We start from the raw sequence: 22,011 nt of genomic DNA, 5'->3' as shown, positions 1-22,011 counted from the left end.
ACCTGCAGGCGAGGGATGAAACCCAAACATCAAGCCCTGAAAGTAAGAGTGAGAGCTAAGCAGCAGAGGAGGAATTATTCAATTAATGCCTCTGCTGTTATTGTCTCTGAGCGGTAAATCTTTTCATTGTGTGCTGATTGGATTCTGCAGAGCTGCGACAAATTAACGTCTGAATGGCAATCATTGTTGTGGGTGAAGAACAATGACGTGGATCCCCTCTGGAAAGGTTTATTTATGCCGACGTTCTCCGTCTTTCTCCATGAATGATAATTAGGAGCGCGTGTGATCGGTATTCAGAGAGAGAGCGGGCCTGAAGACTGAGACGGTGGAGGACGATATTAAACGTTTTAGAGACACAACAGGTGAGAATCAATAACACAGTAGGTTATTAATTCTAACAATCCTGCAGCTGGGCCCTTAATTAATACTAGCAGATGGCTTTGGTAGTATTCAGCAACTTTAGCCTTCATATTTAACCCTTTTCATCACTAGGGTAAGCATTAAAGGGCGATTAAGACTAATTTTCAGGAGTTTTGAAACTTATATCTATGTGGTCCTTCATATTGTAAATGATTTTGTTTGGAGCTCAACAACCCAGATGACAACCAAGACATCCCTTTCCCCAGTGACATTTTCAAGCTCCTCCTGGGAAATCTTGAGGATTGCCCGGACCAGATGGGATATAGAACTTCTCTGGAGTGTTTTGGGTCTGCCTTGTTTTGATGCGAAGGAGCAGCAGGTCTATTCCAAACTCCCCCCAGATGTCCTTGGTTTTTTCCACAATCTCATTCTCTTGGTTATCACATGAGCTCATTACCATGGGTGAGAGTTTAAACGTAGATTGACCAGTAAATCCAAAGATTTACCTTCTGACACAGCCTATATCTGCTGTAAATATCAGCCTACATCAGCTGTGAATATCCGGCAACATCAGCAAAACACATCTGACTTTGACACTTGTACTGTAAATATTGGCCTATATCAGCTGTAAAGATTATCCTATATGAGCTGTACATATGGGCCTTCATCAGCCTTAAATATTGGTCTATATAAGCTGGAAATATTGGCCTATATCAGCTGAAAATATTGGCTGATTAAAGCTGGAAATATTGGCCAATATCAGTTTAAAATATTGGCCTATAGCACCAGGAGATATTTGCCTGAATTAGCTGTAAAAACTGGCATATATTAGCTGGAAAGACTTCCCTATTTAAGCTGTAAATATTGGCAAATATCAGCCATTAATATTGGCCTTTCTCAGCTCTAAATATTGGCCCTTATCAGCTGGAAATATTGGCCTATATCAGTTGTACATATTGATCTATATCAGCTGGAAATATTGACCCATATCAGCTGGAAATACTGATCTATATCAGCTGAAAATGTTGGCCTATATCAGCTGGAAATATTGGCCTATATCAGTGGGAAATATTGGCCTATATCAGCTCTAAATATTGGCCTGTATCATTTTAAAATACTGGCCTACATCAGCTGGAAATATTGGCCTATATCAGCTCTAAATATTGGCTTATATCAGCTTCAAATATTGGCCTATATCAGCTCTAAATATTGGCTAATATCAGCTCTAAATATTGGCCTATATCAGCTGGACATATTGATCTATATCAGCTGGAAATATTGACCCATATAAGCTGGAAAAACTGATCTATATCAGCTGAAAATGTTGGCCTATATCAGCTGGAAATATTAGCCTATATCAGTGGGAAATATTGGCCTATATCAGCTCTAAATATTGGCCTATATCAGCTGGAAATATTGGCTTATATCAGCTCTAAATATTGGCCTATATCAGCTCTAAATATTGGCCTATATCAGCTCTAAATATTGGCTTATATCAGCTCTAGATATTGGCCTATATCAGCTGTACATATTGATCTATATCAGCTGGAAATATTGACCCATATAAGCTGGAAAAACTGATCTATATCAGCTGAAAATGTTGGCCTATATCAGCTGGAAATATTGGCCTATATCAGTGGGACATATTGGCCTATGTCAGCTCTAAATATTGGCTTATATCAGCTCTAATTGTTGGCCTATATCAGCTGGAAATATTGGCTTATATCAGCTCTAAATATTGGCTTATATCAGCTCTAAATATTGGCTTATATCAGCTCTAATTGTTGGCCAATATCAGCTGGAAATATTTGCCTATATCAGTTGAAAATATTGGCCTATATCAGCTGGAAATATTTCCCTATTTTGGCTGAACTATTGGCCAATTTCATCCTGTAATATTGGCCTATATCAGCTCTAAATATTGGCCTATATCAGCTCTAAATATTGGCTTATATCAGCTCTAATTGTTGGCCTATATCAGCTGGAAATATTTGCCTATATCAGTTGAAAATATTGGCCTATATCAGCTGGAAATATTTCCCTATTTTGGCTGAACTATTGGCCAATTTCATCCTGTAATATTGGCCTATATCAGCTCTAAATATTGGCCTATGTCAGCTGGAAATATTGACCCATATCAGCTGGAAATACTGATCTATATCAGCTGAAAATGTTGGCCTATATAAGCTGGAAATATTGGCTTATATCAGTGGGAAATATTGGCCTATATCAGCTCTAAATATTGGCCTATATCATCTTGAAATACTGGCCTATATCAGCTGGAAATATTGGCCTATATCAGCTCTAAATGTTGGCTTATATCAGCTCTAAATATTGGCCTATATCAGCTCTAAATATTGGCTTATATCAGCTCTAATTATTGGCCTATGTCAGCTGGAAATATTGGCCTATGTCAGATGGAAATATTATCCTATATCAGCTCTAAATATTGGCCTATGTCAGCTGTAATTACAAGCCTATATTAGCCAGAAACATCAGTTTATATCAGCTGTGGTTGTTGGTAAGTTTAGGCTACCCTTTCCTAAATGGCCAGAAAATGCTGATTTGGTTGTTTTTTTAGAAGAATGATCCCGCTGGTTCCTGTTGTCTCAGATTTGATCACAGATAATATCCTCATGATTTCAGTCTCTTGGTTTTGGTTGAACTTCCTGCTCTAGCGTGCAGCACCCCTCCTCAGTCATCCTTAAAGGTCGGCTGTGAGTTAGCCGACTCCCCCTGCATCCATCTTCTTTATATCCTGTAAAAATGCTACAGATTTGAATTAGAGGAAGGAATGTGACCTTCTCCCGGCATTCATCGGAGCCAGCTTTGAAGCATTTGAGTCCAGGGAGGACAGGGGGACTACAGTGAGACCCCCCTGACAAAGAGCTCTCTTCATCTGCCTCATTGTGTTTGTCAGAGGTTCTGATCCAAGAATGTAGCAGCTGCTTCTTAAAAGTTTGATCACCCTCCTCTTGGGTGAAGTCAAGAAAACATAAAGGGAGGGGTCAAGCCCCCAGGGGGGAGGAAGAGGAGAGAGAGCAGGAGGAAAAGGACGAGTCTTTGCTTCATAATCCTGCCTCCGGGGCCAGATTTCTGCTCCTAATGGAAACCAATCCTGCTGTAAATGAACTCCTCTCCCCCTGTATTTATTTTTACCCTCCGACATGAAACCTACCTCAGCTGCTCCTCTCCACGTCGGCTCTGGGTCACTTTCATGCTCATTATGAAATAAGTCACATCAGAAAGTATTTTAGAGTCCCACTTTAGGATTTCTAATCATAGCGTGTCGATTCCACAGCTCCATTTTCTGGATTGACGGCGTTAAAATGAAACTCACCTTCTTCCCTGGGGCTCCCTGGTCAGCCCAAGTTCACCTCTGCTCAGCAGAGCAACAGTCCCATGATTAAAGATGGAGATCCTTGAGGAGAAACTGTCCTATTACACCAGCCCATCACCCAAAACAGTCCCAAAGTCCTGGAGCTGGAGGAGTATAGAATCAGATACCAAAGTTTAGCACTGGGACGCCCTTATCTGACATCTCTGAAGCCTTTAGATTAATCTCAGCTAAGGTACCACATGATTTTGGTCCAGTTTTTTAACCTTCTTTCTTTCCCTTTCCTCTGTGCAAACAGTGCTTTTTGTAAAACAGCACAAGTCTGGTCCAGCACCTTGCTCATCTATGTCACTTGTTCCCCATTGGCCAATCAAAATCAGTATAGAATATATCAATGTATTTTAAATTATTCAGTAAATGCTATATTTTTATTAGATGTTTTGGGGCCCGAGCATCAAGATGCGAGGACCCTATAGAGATTATTAGGATCATTCCCTATTTCAAATTTGGTGGCCTTAAGATATAAATAATAAATATTATATAAATATTTATAGTATAAAATATCAGAAAAGTCGTTGAACTCTGCACTTGCATGGGGCCTGGTGAAGAATAAGTTTTTTTAATTGTTTACAACATGAGTGATGGGAACTGACTTACTAGCGCCCCCTATACCACCGTTAAAATTCAGCCCCTCAAAGCCATTTTACCAATCAAAAAGGAAATTTTGTACACATATTCATCTTCACAAGACGCACAAAAATGTCTCTAATCGTCATGGTGAATTCCCTACAGGAAGTCCACCATTTTGAATCAAAGTGTAAAATTTGGTGTTTTTTGCCATGTCCAAGGTTCCTTTATGGATGAACTCATCCGAGGGCATAGGTCCAATCAAGCTGAATTTTGGTGCACAGCTAGAAGAGACCAAAATGATTAAAAGTGATAAAAATCTTCACAAAACTCAAAGGGTGTGGCCACGGCAAGCCCGCATATTGTACAAGAAACTTCCTGGCAACACATAACCAACATGGAAGACATTTACATGTCCCTATCATCTCTATAGCTGCCTTGAAGTCAGCTAGGCTCTGTTAGTTACTGTTACTGTTAAGTTACTAAGCATTCTAAAAGGCATCTAGATGCCGATAAAATAAATAAGCTTCTCTTTATTTGCTAAGGAGAATCAAATGGGTCGTTTGTGTTTGCTTGTTTAGCTAGTAGGGATGTGCGTGGTTCAACGGTTAAATTTGTTTATCAAATTAGCAAGATTTGCAAGTCGGTTTAAGTAATTCCCTATAATTTTTTAGAAACACTGTTGGGAAATCCTGGTCTAACATTCTTGTAGTCTGTGTTGAACCTCCCACCACTGGATGCCACTGTAGCTTTGAGTAATGGCCGCTGACTTCCTGTCTGAGCTTTCCCCTAGAACTTCACCAGGCGTAAACATGAGAAGCTTAGCGGTGAGCATGTAATAGGAACATCACAGTATGGCTGTTTTTAAAGTAGCAAATGGAAATAAAGTGGTATGTAGGCTGTCGAGGGTTTAACTCACTCAACTAAAGTGAAAAGAGGCTACATATCAAAGTACGATATTAATTTGCACAGAGGTTAGAAGGCTGGCAGAGCTAGCTGCTAATGTTAGCCACACAGTAGAGAGTATATCAGGCTCACATCATACCTGCTGACACAATGACCCTGCGATGAATTGGACTGTTTTCTAAATATTTTGTCCTCTTTGGACTAGTCAGCTGAATGCAATTTAAGTGGGCCCAAATGGGGAACACCTTTAATCTTGACCAGTTTTGTGTCGAGACCAGCTGCAGAGCATTTTGGTTAGAATGGCAGCCATCTTGAATGCACACTGATAGTTGCAATATGCTTTTGTGACCACAAGATGGCAGACAAAGTGTCCACGAATGATGCCAACTGGTCTAAGATCAGCAAAATTAACAGTAGTGGTGCAGGGAACCCAAAATCTAATGTCCTCATATGAGGACGCTGGGATGATAATGGCAGTAATACCGAGCAACTTTTATTATGAATTGGTGCAATATAAAGAAAGATTAACTGATTGATTGTTTGATTGACTGAATGTGAAGCCCATTTGTATTGCCCTGTTTAATAAGTTTGACTTGACAAAAAGAACAGACCTGAAAGTGTATTTTTCCTTGGTATGTCTCTTAAATGAGCAGCTAAGAGGAAATATTAAGGGAATACTCCCTTTTGGCCGTTTTCTCTGTTTTCCTGCTCTGCGTTTGTTATGGATTTGATTTTCTGCCCCTAAATCATGAATTCAAGTCAGGAAACGTTCCCCTCACGTTGTCCTCCTCCCTCCAGCTGTGGTGACCCACATTTTCCACAGATGACAGCAGTCTGTGGTGCTCCGCCAGCTCCCAGACGCCCCCCGTCCCACCGTCTCCTGCCTCTGGAGCTTTTCAGCGGCGGGCCGGCTGAGCGGCGTGTGACAAACCGGTGCGATTATTCGCCTGTCTGCTCTGTGCGTAATGCGTTTAGAGGCTGGGCCCATTATGTAATTTGTGGGTAATGACTTGTCCAGGCCGGAGCGGAGCAAGGAGAGGACTGGTGAAGTATCGAGCAGCAGACGGCCTGTGGGTGGTAGAAACGCTACCAGACCCTCAACAAAGGCTGCTCTGTCTGCAGCACTCACACTAACACATACACTAACACTTCAGAAGGTTCAAACGGATCCAGGTGAGCGTTTGCAAGCTCTTACCTGGGCCTTGCATCATGCTGTTTCTGCGCAGGCCGGATGTTGATGACGGTTCTCTCCCTCTCTCTCTCTGCAGGTACCCGCCGTTCTTTGATGACAATCCTTTCGGGATCTACCAGAAGATCCTGGCCGGCAGACTGGAGTTCCCACGACATCTGGATTTCTATGTCAAGTAAGCTGCAGACGCCTGGCCGAGCTCTGATTACACCAGACGTAAATTTCTGTGGCAAGCATTCATCCTAAACGTCTTCACTTGCATGCTGGGGTCACTGTTTTTTTAAAATCCAACACATCGTTTGTTTAAATCACTGTCGCCAATGAAAATCAATCTCTTTTCCCTGCAGAGAAAGAGTTTTAACACTCTTGTATATTATCTTAAATGTGAAAGTGTCTGGCAAGGTATGTATCATGAACAAAACCCCTCTGACACAGTCCAGTTTTAGGCATATTCTCCATAAAAATCCCCCTCTTGTTGTTACATAAGCCTCAGGAAAAAGTAAGGAGGAAGTGTTGTTTCCGGCAAAAGCTATGGAAAATCAAAATGGCCGAATGAGGCAGACAAAAAGCAGATGTTCAAACTTGATGATCTCCACAGTCACCCCTTCCATGCTGCAAGAAAACAAGATCATCTGCACACAAATAGATTTTTACATATGTAGGAGTCATACAGTACAGCCCCACTGACCAAGCCATAGAGCATCATGCTCCGCCTGCTTCCATTGATTACTTTCTGTTTTGATTTGAGGAGTCTTTCAATAAAAACTGAACTCCATAAGTTGTATTTATGAAGCATTAAACATTTCTGTTTCAGAGATGAATTTCACATTTTAAGAGAGAAAAGCTGTTTAAAAGTAGTGATGTCTTTTTAACCGCTTTTCTCCCTTAATACAGGGCCTATAAAATGTATTCACCCCCTTAGATGTTTTATATGAATAAGATAAGGGGGACATTAAGCGCCTTGAAATTTTTTTTGTATCCACCCCTAACTTCTACTTTTCAGTAACCTTTTGTCTGAGTTGCTTGGAGTGTTCCTTTGTCTTTATGGTGTAATGGTAGCCATGAATACTGATTAACCAGTGACTGAACTTTCCGGACAAAAAAGCCCTTTGTTTCTAGACCGTTCTACAAAGCACTGGTTCTCAACCTTTTTAGCCCAGGACCCCAAAAATAAAGGTGCAAGAGACCAGGACCCCCACTATACCTGAAGGTGGTTGAACACAGCCATGCACAACCTAGAATCTTGTGCAGACAAGACTGCCCATAAGGGGGGATAAAAGGGAGCACTTTAACTTGAAAAATAACCACTCTTACCAAAGAAGCAAGTATATTTTTTTTTTATTCATTTGTGTGGTAGATAGCCTTATTAAAAATGGGCTCCTTTTGTTAAAAACAGAAATAAAATGGGTCAAAAATGGCTAGAATGGAGAGCAGGTGGCCTAGTAGTTAAAGGTGTTCCCTATGTACGCGGGCGGCCCAGGTTCGAATCCGGCCTGAGGCCCTTTACCGCATGTCTCACCCCCACTCTTGACCCTGTTTCTGACTCTATCCACTGTCCTCCTCTATCTAATAAAGGCACAAAAAGCCTAAAAATTAATCTTTAAAAAAAATGGCTTGAATAGGTTAATATTGTCAAAAAATTGGTGGAAAAGGTGGTAAAATTGGATTTTAAAAGCAGCAGAAATTGGTTAGAAGTGGCAAAATTTTGATAAATTGGAAAAAAATAAGCAAAAAGTGGCAACAAAATTGGTTAAAGCTGCAAAAATTGGTTTAAGTGGCAAAAACTGACATAGATAGTGGTAAGGGGAATCAACAAGTGGCTGAAGTGACTTTAAATTGGCAAAAATGGCTGGAAAATTTGGTGAAATGGGATGAAAAACTGATATAAACTGGTAAAAAGGGTTAACTAAGACAGAAAAATCCCTCCCCACTCCCTGGTAAACTGCCTCCACGACATCAAAGCCTGGATGACCTCTAACCAACTCAAACTCAACAGCAATAAAACAGAGCTCATGGTGGTGGCCCCCAAAGCGCTGCTGCAGAAGGTTGGAGATCCAACCTCCATCTGTCCGTCCTCCGAGGTCCGAAACCTGGGCGTCATCCTGGACTCCACCCTCTCCTTCCAGTCCCACATAAAGTCTGTCACCAAATCTGCCTTCTATCATCTCAAGAACATCTCCAGACTCCGACCATCACTCCCTGATTCTGTGGCTGAAACACTCATTCATGCTTTCATAACCTCCCGCCTGGACTACTGTAATGGAGTCCTGTCTGGAGTTCCCAGCAAAACCCTGGACAGGCTTCAGTACATCCAAAACTATGCAGCTAGAGTTCTCACCCGCACTAGACCCTGGCAACACATCACTCCGACCCTCATCCACCTCCACTGGCTCCCTATCAAGTCCCGTATCAACTACAAAGTCCTCCTCCTCACATACAAATCTCTCCATGCTCTGGCTCCTCAGTACCTTTCTGATCTCCTCCATCCATACACACCATCCCGCAACCTTCGATATTCAAACACCGGCCTACTTTCCATGCCCAAAACCAAACTCCGAACCTATGGAGACAGAGCCTTCAGTGCTGCAGCCCCCACCCTCTGGAACACTCTTCCTGCAAACATTCGTAGCGCTCCATCTCTGGACATTTTCAAAAAAACGTCTCAAGCACCACCTGTTCACCACAGCCTACAGTCTTCACTAAACCACCCCTTACACTCATCCTACCCCTCACATAGTTTGTCCATGTATATGAGTTCCTGTAAAGTGTTCTTGGGTTTCTTGAAAGGCACTATATAAATTCAAGATATTATTATTATTAGAAAAATGGGCAAAAAATTGGTAGAAATTGGTTAAACAGACAAAAATTAGCATATCAAATAGTGAAATGTGGTTGAAATGTGGGAAGACTTAGTTAAGAAGTGGCAAAAACAGGCAGAAAAAAAGTGTTGGAAAGGGTTTAAAATGGGGCTAAAGCCACAAAAATGTGTTAAAGTTGAGAAAATTGGTAGGAAAAAGTGTTAACAACTGGTTAAAATTTAGGAAAATCAGTGTAAAGTAGTAACAGCATAATTTTAGAAATATTCTTGTTTTTTTTAGGGCACTTTCCAACCCCCTCTCAGCGTCTCGCGACCACCCCAACATTGAGAACCACTGCTCTAAAGAATACCACTTCTATTTCATGTCTCCGAGCTGCCGTTTTTCTGCGTCTTCTCCACATTTTAAACCCTGAGCAGCCTACAGGTGGAGGTGTTCATAAGCTGCAGTCGTTCGGGAAATTACAGCCTCCTTATCAAGGGTCACTGGCGCTCTCCACCCGCCGTCCCCTACCATTTAAACGTCTATTTAAGCGTGCTACTTCAAACGATAGTGGAGGTTGTATTAGCGGTGGATGGGGGGTCTATAAGTGCTCTGGCGTCCCTTTAACACAAGGACAATGAGCTCCCTGCGGCTAAAGAGGGGCTTCAGACCGACCTGCAGCCTTTAATGACACACCCAGCTGATTTGGAGCGCTCACACCAGCCATTAGAGCATTAGGGCGCAGGAATGTGCAGGATTACAGGCCGAGCCGGGTGGGTGGGAGTAGGTACTCCATCAGGGCTGACACACGCTCTGCTTCCCTGGATAATTCAGATGACACATGGCGTCTTTCTGTGACACAACTGATCTTAGAGGAGCAGACAGAAGGTTTTTTAATATTATAGCCGTATTTGAACATCTTGCACATTGTCACAAATCAAGAAGAGAGATGTGTCCCAGTTTGACCCCAGCATTAAACATCTTGTAGGGCAGTAGTCGTAAAATTAGTTAAAGACTTCTTACAGACATGTTAACAATGTTTTGACCTGACCTCACGACCTCAGCACGACCTCCATATCCTTCTTTATGTGGAGGGAATCCTATGAGTGATTCCTAAGGTGTGTTTGGTTCTCCAGGGTTGAAATAAGTTAAGTGTGGGTACCATTTGGTCAGGGTTAGGTGAAGGCCAACCCTTCCCCTAAGCCTAACCTTTAAATTAGTAGAAACAGGATCAGAAACATATTTGTTTGTTTTTTTATTCCACTTTTACTTCTCCACATCATCACCAGGTTTATTCTCCTTCCTGGAGTGCTTTAAAAAAGCAAAATCCCAAATATTTAGGAGCTGATTCAAGTATTTCTCAGTGCCATATCTCTGCAGAGGAAGGATTTAGACAAAAATGGAGAAATCGCTGACTTGCCAACATCCAGCTGCTGTATTTACGAGCCCGTCAGCAGCTCGTCGGATGTGAGATACGGCACCTTTATGGAGAGCTCTCGTTCTGTTTGTCAGCAGATATCATATTTTAAAACCCTTGTGAATCATCCACATCTTCATCCATGCACAGGGCTGAGAAATAAACAGATTTTTTAAAGATATATCAAAATATTTTCAAAGAGGATAATGGATAAGACAATATATTTTATACCATTGTAGTTTATGCTGCTTGTTTCTTCCAGCCTCATATGGTCAGAAGGTTTACTATTCTGATTTAATAAGTTATGATGTTTAAGCCACATTTACCTGCCCTATCCACGCATGTCTGCATCACTTGGATAAGTTTAAAGTCTCTAAAAGTTCCTCATAAAGTTTTCAAAGCAACACAGAGCTTCTGCAGGATGTCAGGAACCCTCTAGTGAAGATACATTTGTCTTTCTGACAGCTTTGGATGCTCTAACTGTTTCTCTCTCTCCCCAGAGACCTCATCAAGAAGTTTCTGGTCATTGACCGAGCCAGACGGCTGGGCAACATGAAGGTGAGTTGGTTAGACTCGCCGTCTCCCTGCACACATGGCAGCGCACCATATTTCATACCTTCAGTAGGTATTTTGACGTCAGCAGGCGGAGGAAAGAAAGCTCCACATGGTTCCAATTAGCTGTAAATGAGGAGAAGTTAACAGGAGGCTTGTTGTTTTGGAGCACAACGGATGCCTGCCTGTGCTTCTGTTTGGAGTATGTCTGACTTGTAAACTAAATATTATTGGTCCCTAATGAAAGCAGCTCAATGCACAATTATTTTTGTAGTCAGGGTTAAAGTATTTCAAGATTTGAGTGATCTAAAGGCAGAGTTTGGGTGAAAGCTGAGGCAAATTTAGAGGGGAACTCTTTGAAAGCATATTTTTTCTGCCGCTAACTTGCTTAACCAATTTATAAACCTGGGAGATCAGAGCTTTATGGATGGTTTCATCTGATTTCCAACATTATAATCGTCTGACAACTCAGCTAGTCCATAATACCACTCACCTGCTTTAAAGTGGAGACATGAGATCTCACAGTAACTCACAGGATCAAACAGGATTTCAGAATAAAAAACAAATGTGGTGAGGGACTGGCATTGTCTGCAGGTTTAACACTCTGGAAATATTAAACAAGGGGAAAACATGATTAAAAGGCAAAAAAAGTAAAAAATAAGATGAAATAAAAAGCAAAAAGTGGCAAAAATCGAAGCAAAATGGGTGAAAAGTGGAAAAAAAATGGCATTAAGTGGAAAAAATGGGTGAAAACCAGCAAAAAGAGAGTTAAGTGCAGCAAAAACTGACAAAAAGAAGCAAAAGTATGCAAAAAGATGTTGCCAAAATGGGACCAAAGAGTAAAAAAGTTGCAATTTCTTTAAAGTGGCAAAAAATGGCAATGTCAGCTAAAGTGGGTAAAAAAATTCCAAAAACATGTTGCAGAAATGGGCAAAAAGTGACAGGAAACTGGCAAAAAAATGCAAATATGGGTGAAAAGTGTTTAAAAAGGTGGCAGAAATGGGTGAAAAAGGCTAAAGTGCAAAAAGATGTTACAATGGATGGAAAAAAGTGGTTTAAAGGTATCTCAGATAAATCATTACAACCTGAGAACACAGTCACAATTTTCAGCTCTGTTAGCCAGGATGCGAACACCTATGCTCCTGATCCAACACACCTTTATGTCATCAATAAATCACAACTGAGGAAAGCCCATTCTTTGGGTTGTTCAGGGGCAAAGACAAATCTGTGGGCAGGCCTGATCATAGTCATCTTGCTGGCCTCTTTCACTAGTCTCCTTCATGCACGGTCACTCAGGCAGATTTATACATGTGCCAGATTCCTTCCATTTCTTGATGATGGATTAAACCGAACTCCGGCGGATGTTCAGTGCCTTGGACATTTTTTGTATCCATCTCCTGACTTCTACTTTTCAGTTACCTCTTCTCTGAGTTGCTTGGAGTGTTCTTTTGTCTTCATGGTGTAATGGTAGCCAGGAATACAGATACACTAGTGACTGTACCTTCCAGGAACAGGTGTCTTTATACTACAGTCACTTGAAAAATTAAGATATTGACAGAAGTCATGTTGTCTCTTTCAGAACGGAGCAGACGATGTGAAAAAACATCGGTGGTTCAAGACGATCGACTGGGACGCCGTTCCTTTGAGGAAACTCAAGGTGAGAACATCCATTTAGTCTCATTTTTCATAAATCTTGTTTTCCAAGATTGTTTTGGGTGTTTGCCCTTCTTAGATGGGACAGTTTAAGAGAAACAGGAAATATGGGGAGTATTGGGGAAGGCATGTACCAGCCATGCATTTGGATTGGGATTCAAACCCATGACCAGTGCGTTAAGGACTGTAGCCTTCACATATTTGAATTTCAACACAAAATACCATTAAAATATCTTTGCTGAAACAGGATAAGTCTGGATGTTAGACCAAAAAAATGTGCTAACTAATTAATCAAAAGTTGATCCCATTAGATTAAAGTTTTTACTACAAAATTTAAAGAAGACTTAATTCAAAGCAGGTTTTTAAATAAATTAGAATTGAATTTGCTTTCAAAAGAATCTTAATGGAAATGCAGCATATTCCAGGTAAAGTGAAATGTGCATTAAATGCCAGGGAGAAGAGTTAAAAATTTTGACTTTCTATTCAAGAAAAACTTGATCTGAAAAAATCAGGATAAATTTGGCGAAATTAGAATTTGAACAATCATCCTCATTTTGCCCTTTGGGCTTCTGTACAGCACTCATTAGAGGATACGGCCCATTTTTTCCATATTCAATGAAGGCATTATTTTCTAATCAGTGCATTTTATTTGTATTTTTGTCTCCACAGCCTCCCATTCTTCCTAAAGTTTCCCACGAAGGCGACACCTCGAACTTCGACGTCTACCCTGACGAGGACTGGAAGAAAGATCCTCCTGTGCCTCAGAAGGACTTAGAGCTCTTCAAGAACTTCTGATCACCTTATTTATTATCCTCAGAATCAGTTGAAACGTTACCGGTACCATCATGGAGGGAGACGGGGGAGGGGGTGTCACATTTATCCTTAATAATCCCCCCCACTTCCACTAATGACGACCTCCTTATGATCGATACTGTGACGTGTATCACACCACAGCTTTTTATATTTTTATTTATGTGACTTTTGTCAAACTTTTTCGCCGTTATGGATTTTTTTATGCGTTTTTTCTCTGAGCCTGCTCATATGCAAAAACAGAAAAAGAAAAAAGACTGTTAATTTGTAGTTACAAAAGAGAATAACCAGGTCTTTTTTTGATATCGTCATGTTTGAATATTTTATCTGTTTTTAAAAATGTTCATGCAGTCATATTTAATGTGACTCCAGACTGGTGCTGCAGCTCTCAGCCGGCCAGTTTGTTTGGGAATAATGAGCAACTTTAGACTCGTTCTATCACGGGGTCGTTTATACTTCACGTTCACATCGGATCTGGGTATTCAGATCAATACAGCTGACTTCACTTCAGAGCTCACTAGCCTGTCTCTTATGCAACATCAGCCCATACACAATTTCTGTGGCTCCTTCTACCGTGATCTCTTTACATCCAAAGCCACTAGCAATACAAATGAATTAGGGTGAAACTGCTAAGAGGCTAGCAGCGCCTCTTTAAAAGCTTTATTTTCCATTAACATGCTTTTAAAGAATATGATGATACACTATTTTGTAAATACACTTTGAGTTTGACTAAAATGGCTCTCAGTTCTAGACAACAAGTTGCAGGAAACTTGTGTTTTTATCCATTCTTGTTGCTTAAGGTTGGCCACACATTAGACAAAACACCAATTAGCTCCAGGAATTGATCCAAGTACCATTGCGCCCAAACCTGTTGCCTCTGTATATGGGCTAAACTGAAGCCCCATATTGGATAGATGGAAGATTTGCCCCCCAGCAACCAGATTATTTGTCTTCAAGTTTGTGGTATCACCACAATTATATTACAGATCCTGATTGAGTTAGAGAATCCACCACACCACAAGTTTCACATTAATTCCTGTTGCCAATAAGGGGGTGCTTTGATGAGATGTTTGCATGTGGGCATGTTCAGTGTGATACTGTTGTCTTGCAAGAGACTAGAAGAATCCAGAATTATGTATTTAAAAGTTACAAGAGGTTAAAGAGCACCATCAAAAATGCCTTAGTTTGAAATTTAGATGAAGCTGGTGAACTTCCTGTTGGGATTTTGGTATGGGTCCACTTGGCTTTTTTGCAGGTCTCATGATGACCCATTTGCAGACCAAAAATCATAAGCCTAGGTTGAATGGTCCAAGAAGGCTGCTTGTTTGAATAGCCGTGGAAGAAAAAATTCACAGTTCAGACTTGTGGCCCCACACTGAGGTGAAAACTCACAGTTTTTACAGCTTTAGATCTTTATGTTGTCATGAATCAACTGACAAAATTTGGAGTCAATCAGAAGAAATCCCTAGGTGGAGTTTGTAAAATGTGAGACTGTAAAATGCCAAACAACGTCAAATTTTGACATTTACCCTTTATTATCTCACTTTCAGTAGATATTTTTAAAAGACAAAGTAGTTTTTTTGTTTGTCTGGACATGATACCTGTGTCTTGTCCATGACTTTGTGTTGAATGAACCGCAAGGTCGACAGGTGGATTGGTGCAGCATCAGCAGTATTGCAGACGTTGTACCATCATGATGATGAGCCAGAAGGCGAAGCTCTTAATTTACCGGTTGATCTTCATTCCACCCAACATGTATTGTCATGTACTTTGGGTAAAGACCGAAAGAGTACGATTACGGGTTCAAGCAGTAGAATTGAGATTCCTCAGGAGGGTGGCTGGGCTCAGCCAACACCAGAGGGATCTCAAAGTAGGGCCGCTGCTCCCCCCTCTCCTCAGAAGGAGCAAGTTGAGGTGGTTCAAGCGCCTGATCAGGATGCCGCCCGGTTGCCTCCCTGTGGAGGTCTTCTGGGCGCGTCCAACTGGAAGGAGACCCAGGACTCACTGGAGGGATTATATACCTCTTCTGACCTGGGAATGGCTTGGAATCCCCCAGGAAGAGTTGAAAATGTCGTTGGGGAGAGGGATGTGTGGGTGGACTTGTTTAGCCTGCTCTCTGGATGAGCTGAAGAAAATGGATGTAGGGGATGGATGGATGTGTTTATTTCTCAAAATCTCAAGACAACAACCAAAATCTACACCTTACTGTGCAAATAAAGATATCTTTTACCAATACTCTTGGTTAAACCTGTTCAGATATTTGGGTCGTGATTGCTCATTCAGGAGCAGGTGGTGGGTCCTGAGGATAGACCAGCTGGTCTAGTGTGCATTTGGAGGGCTATACAGTTAAAATTGGTTGAAACAGTCCTTATGACCGTGATCTCCCATGTTTTAAGAAGCCTTTGACAAACCAGGACAGAACCACCCAATCACCCAAACTTTGCCTTTGGATCAGTCAAAACTTAAAATACTTGAACTCTGACTATAAAAATGCTTTGAGCCGCCGTTGGTGTCCCGTGGTCTAAAAAGCAGTTTAGATTTAACAACGGTCTAGTGTGTGGCCAGCCTTATAGACATCAAAAAAGCAAAATTGCATCAAATGAAGAGCCGTTCAGAAGCAGATTACTGAGCTGAGACTTAACATGATCTCTTAAACGAGACACATCCCATCACTACAAGCTGAGCGAGGCTGGATTGGCAATCCAGACCACGTCAGTTGGACTTTAATGCATGCTTGAGCATCTACACTACCAGTCTAAGACCACTTCAGATCAGGTATCTATCCGTTGCACCCACACAGAGCATTAAGGATTACTACTTAGAATCTGAGTGCCCTAAACGGATGTTAATGTGAGGTATAAATGATCCCAGAGTCAGCTGCTCGCTGTGAAAATGTGTGACCAGTAGCACTTGTTAAAGGTGCCTTACACCACCGATTGACGGGCATAACGTCTCAGAATTACACACTTGAAAAGTCAACGGACGATGTCGCTCCATGCAGGACGAATGGAAGCGAACTGCTGGGACTCTACGTGTATTCAAAGAGCTGAATGTCTCCTACTGTAAACTCCTCTTCCAGCTCTTCTTGTTCCTTTTAACAGCAGGAGGACTTTGTCATTATCACTTAGCCACAGCTGTTCTGCAAAATAACTTTCCCATGACTCCCTGTGCTCCTTCACTCCACCAATCATCATCATTGTTGTCATGCTTTTAAAGTCAAGTCATAAAAGAACACTCAGAGAAGACTTGGGTTTTGTCAGTCAAATCCCTGCGCTTTTATGGTTCTCTAGAGCTTTAAAAGAGGACTGAAACCTTTTTGTGGTTACCGTAAATACTCAAATATAGAGTGATGGTCAATTAGTGACTGAAACATTCAAAGTTTGTTTTGTGTGAGACATCAACTGAAGAAAGCGGAGCAGTGGAATCTGATTCGACTGTCAAAATTCTGTTATAGCCATATTTATGAGGAAGTCCACTAAAAGAAGAAGCTATATCACTGTAAATCTAGTCAGTATTCATGAGTGTTTCAGTCCAGGATTCTGATGGTATTTTAGGACAGAAATGGCCTTTTAAAATCCCCTGAACGATTTTATTTCCTGCCGATGTGCTTTCTGTAAACGTACCTTCCTCTTAAATCATCCCATGCTGTTTGTGTTTGTTCCCACCCTGCTGCTGTTGCTAAAGTTTACTCCCCGTCCTTCCTTTAGGAACATTTAATCATCTGTTGCCTTCCATTGTTTTCATCCTTCGTGTTGTTTGGACTCTGCCGAAGACTTCCCGCTCTCGGCAGCGTCCCGCCGTTACCTCTGTGTGTTTGTAGCGTGACTCTTCTGGAGTAAACACTTGAAACACCAGAGCGTGTTTGTGAATTTTCTCTCAACAAGCTGCAGATCGGTTGGTGAAATGTTTAGAAGGACCTGAGCCTCGTCTTTCACTGTTTGCATCCGTCTGCTGCAAAACTCTCCAAAATCATCCACAAAATAACAGGAAATGATGCTCCGATGGGGGAATTTAGATCGTTCTGGGGTATTCTTCTGCACCAAAGGAGAAAATCGTCCAGTTTAGTGCTGGTTGGTGGAGATAACATTCAAAAGATGAAAGAAGAAATCTCAGAATTTGGGGAGAAATGTATAACATTAGAGCAATTATTGTTAAAACTGGCTATTAAACTAGTATTAACCACAAAACATGCTGTAGGTACAGTCATGTGCTTAAGTTTTACGCATGTAAGACACTAAGGATTCATCATAGGCCCGTGTCACAACCCAGTCAAATTCCAAACAAGGTCAGGCTCAACAGCATCTCTTTTCTCCAGGCCCTTTCACCCCGATACGCCCAGAGACCACTGGTGTTTTTCAGGCCCTTTGAACATCCACAGCACGACCAGGGGCTCATGGCAACCCTACTGCCCATCCGAATGGTACCCCAGGCCATGCTTACTCGCCACATCCACCCTTACTTCACCCTATCTTTATGGACTTTGCCCTTTCCTATTATTTTCCCATGCCTCTGGGACAATGCAAGGACATCCAGAGCATATCCAGGGTTGTGTCAATCCCCCCTTCCCGCAGGAGGGTGTCCTCAGATGGGCTAGCTCACCATTACACACCGTGCTTCGGCCTGAACATGCCTAAAAGTTCTGCACAATACTGTACGCACCAAAATTAACATGGGCTATATTTGCGGACCATATTTTGTCATGCTCTATGCTTTAAGCCATCGATGTAGCCTGCAGCAAAAAACAAATTTGGCAGCAAGCTACTATGTCTTCAGACTCATTGTCTTTACACAGGAATTTTTGGGAAGTTTTTGCTTTCCAAAAGTCCACACAAATTCCCTAAAATGTCAAAGGAATATTAGTGAAAATACTTAAAAATATTTATAAAGTATCCCATAAAAAGTACCTCAAAATTACTTCAAAAAGTCTCAGAATATTTCTGTGAAACTTTATCATAAGCCTAAATATTCCTGTGAAACATTTCCCCCCCAGAAAATGCCATATAAATTCCTAAAAATCCAAGCTAAGTTCTCACATTTTAATGCAAATTCCCCCTAGAATTTCATATTAAAAATCCCCCAAATTTTTAAATACATTCACTCAAATTCCATGAAAATGACTAAGATCAGCCCCACAAATTGTACCAATAAATTGCCCAATTTTCCACAAAAAGGCCAAAATTTTCAAACAAATTTACCCATATAACTTAACCACATTCCAATTAAAAATTTCTAAAATATCTGTGAAAATTCTGAAAAAAAATTATATATATTTTTAAAGTATCCCAACTTTCTCATTAAGGCGAGTAATCACAAAGAAACATTTACCCAAGATTTCTTGGTAAATTCCTAAAAAAAATCCAAGCATAGTTTCCCAAAATTTACCAGCATATTCCCCAAAATGCCCTGAAAATGACAGAAACATCCAAATAGTCCAAAATTTCCATGAAAAAAACCACACCCCAAATTTCACAAAAAATAATCCCCAAATTTGACAAAAAATTCCCCCCTAATTTCCATAAGAATATCCCCAAAAATCCCTGAAACTTCCAGTGAAACTCTCCAAAATATAAAAACATATCCCCGAAGTGTCCATAAAAGTGCTTGAAAATGTCCAAGCAAATTCCCTGAAGGGTTCAAAAAGGAATTTTCTCTCTAAACTTTGATGGGCATTTCTAGTTTGGACTTTAAGACATAACTTCGACAAAGCTGGTGCAACACACTGCTGAATATGCAGTCGTCTAAATAGAAGACCTCCAGACCTGTAGGTGGCGCCGAAGGGATTGAGATTTCAATAAGACAAGAGGGAACACGATCTTTAGGGTTATATACAGCCACTAAAACCAACTTAGGTCAATTAGATGAATGTAGCTACAAAAGTGAGAAAGTTTCCTGCTTGTTTCAGCTCCTAACACTCGATTTTAACGCCACCAAATCCTGCTGAAGAACTAACAGGAAGTAGCCCAATAGCATTTGCAGTGAGAGCAGGTTCTTGGACTGGTGGGGCCAGCCCCATTTGCAATAATGCACCTGTTTTTCTACTCTTTCATAAGCAGAAAAGAAGAAATCTGTTACCCTTTTTTTAAAGAGAAAGTTACAAAATGAAGGCGTGCTTTTGCAGAAAATCAACCAAACTTAGCACTAGAATGTGTTTGCTTTTAGCCCAAAGTTAGCTCCAAAAAATACTGCTTTATCACTCATTGAAGGCTTTATACTAATCAGAAAAACTAGTTTAACTGGGGGGGGAAAGGCAAATATTTGAATTAGGATGTTTTTATCAGCTTAAAATTTTAGTAATGCCCATGGTGTGTTCTGCTATAGCAGAAAAGTGAGACGCTTTTGCAAAAACAGCCCTAACATGAACAAAAATGTCACATTTTACACATGTCTGTGCTCATAGCTCCTGTCATGTATTAGGTATTTAGGCTTATAGTCACTATGTAAGATTATATAACTAATATTATGAATGTTGCAAATATTTCTGTTATTCCATGCTCCTGGAAAAGTCAAAGAAATCTGTGAAAACCTTCATATCAGTTGTATCATATCAAGTTTGTTGCCTTTGTTTGCATAAATAAGACTCACATGATTCCACATTTATTCAAAAATGTCTGTTTTTCATGTATTTATCTTCCAGGACCTCCTCCATAATTCACTGAGCATGTGCAGGATATTTTGCACAACAAATCAACATGTACTCCCATTCAAGTCGCAGCCTTGTGTCTCAGTTTAAATGAACTGTAGGTTCTTATCATGTACTAAGATTCATCATCATGTATATAAAACCACGCTGTATTTAAAGCTTTCTCTGCTCAGTGTTTGGAGCAGCCTCTGTGTTGTCTCAGTCCATCATGTCTTCCCTCTTTAAGTGTCTTCTCAGCTTTTGCCTTTAAACCATCTGCTCTGCCATCCTCCATTTTTGACCGTGAACATATCAATGCCTTCAAACATCCAGTAGATCTCCCTTTATACCTGAACGATGGAACTTAAAGCAATGTCTCATGTTTGTATGAAAACTGTTCTCGTGGAAATGTTGGAAAAGTGCAAAGAAAGAAACGTTCTCTTCTTCTTCTCTTGTCCTGACTTGTCTTTCTTTTCCACCTTTAATCACTTTTTTTCTTCCTTATCAAGGTCATAAAAAACATGATGCTATATTTAACAATGACTTTTTATTAGTCCTAAATTTTGAGGATATTTAAGGGTTCTTCTTGACAGAATATAAACGTGACTTTTGAGGCTGTTGTACGTATATTTTCAGAAAATTTAAAGGTTCTAACTGATAGTGTTAAACAATGACTTTGGGGGTTATTAGACTAATATTTTGAGGATATTTAAGGATTATTACTGATAGTATTGAACTCTAACTTTTGGGGATATAACACTTATTTTGAGGGAAATTCAAGAGTTCTCACTGATGGTATTTAACCATGACTTTTTGGGTCATTAGACCAATTTTTTGAGGCTGTATATCAGTTCAAGGTTGTAGTATTTAACAATGATTTTTGGATTATGACACTTATATGATTTCAGGAAATTTAAGGGTTCTAACAGATAGTATTTAACTTTGACTTTTGGGGCTATTATACCTATATTTTGCAGATATTTAAGGATTCTCATTGATAATATATAACTTACAGTGCTAATAGACCTGTATTTTCAGAAAAATGTAAGGGTTCTAAGTGATGGTATTAAACAATATCTTTGGGGATTATTAGACCTAATTTTTGAGGATATTAATGTATCCCACCTGCTAGCTTTTATCAGTGACTTTTGGGGATAATAGTCCTTTATTTTGAAGATAATTAAGTATCCTAATTGGTAGTATTTAACTATGACTTTTGGGGCTGTTATACCTTTATTTTCAGAAAATTTAAGGGTTCTAAGTGATAGTATTAAACAATGACTTTTGGGGACATTAGACCAATATTTTGAGGATATTTAAGGGTTATAACTGATAGATTTTAGCAATGACTTTTAGGGATATTAAACCCTTTTTAAGGATATTTAAAGGTTCCAACTTAAAGTATTTAACCATGACTTTTGGGGATGTTAGACCTACATTTTGAGGATGTTCAAGGGTTCTAAATGATAGTATTTAACCATGACTTTTGAAGATATTAGACTTTTTTTTTAATTCAGAAAATGTAAGGGTTCTAACTGATAGTATTAAACAAAGACGTTTGGGGTTATTAGACCAATATTTTGAGGATAATAAACTGTTCAAATTGATATTTAACCATGATTTTTGGGGACATTAGACCAATATTTTGAGGATATTTAAGGGTTCTCTCTGATAGAATTTAATCATAATTTTCAGGGATACTAGACCAATATTTATGAGGGTAGTTAGCAGTTCAAGGTTTTT

The 22,011-nt window shown here is 40.2% G+C and overlaps 1 protein-coding gene across 1 annotated transcript in view; it reads left to right on the top strand.

Annotated features, from left to right (window-relative positions):
* Positions 1 to 20,715, top strand: part of prkx (protein kinase X-linked) — a 54,634-nt gene extending 33,919 nt beyond the window's left edge. Inside the window, exons 5-8 of the mRNA XM_041781777.1 lie at positions 6,499 to 6,594; positions 11,135 to 11,192; positions 12,766 to 12,843; positions 13,509 to 20,715. Of these exons, the coding sequence (XP_041637711.1) occupies positions 6,499 to 6,594; positions 11,135 to 11,192; positions 12,766 to 12,843; positions 13,509 to 13,634 (358 nt within the window). The 3' untranslated portion in view covers positions 13,635 to 20,715. The remainder of the gene's footprint in view (positions 1 to 6,498; positions 6,595 to 11,134; positions 11,193 to 12,765; positions 12,844 to 13,508) is intronic.
* The last annotated feature ends 1,296 nt before the right edge of the window (positions 20,716 to 22,011 follow it).

Source organism: Cheilinus undulatus, linkage group 24 (genome assembly GCF_018320785.1).
Source record: "Cheilinus undulatus linkage group 24, ASM1832078v1, whole genome shotgun sequence".
NCBI lineage: Eukaryota > Metazoa > Chordata > Actinopteri > Labriformes > Labridae > Cheilinus > Cheilinus undulatus.
Note: the sequence above shows the minus strand (reverse complement) of the source record. Positions and strands in the feature narration are given on the sequence as shown.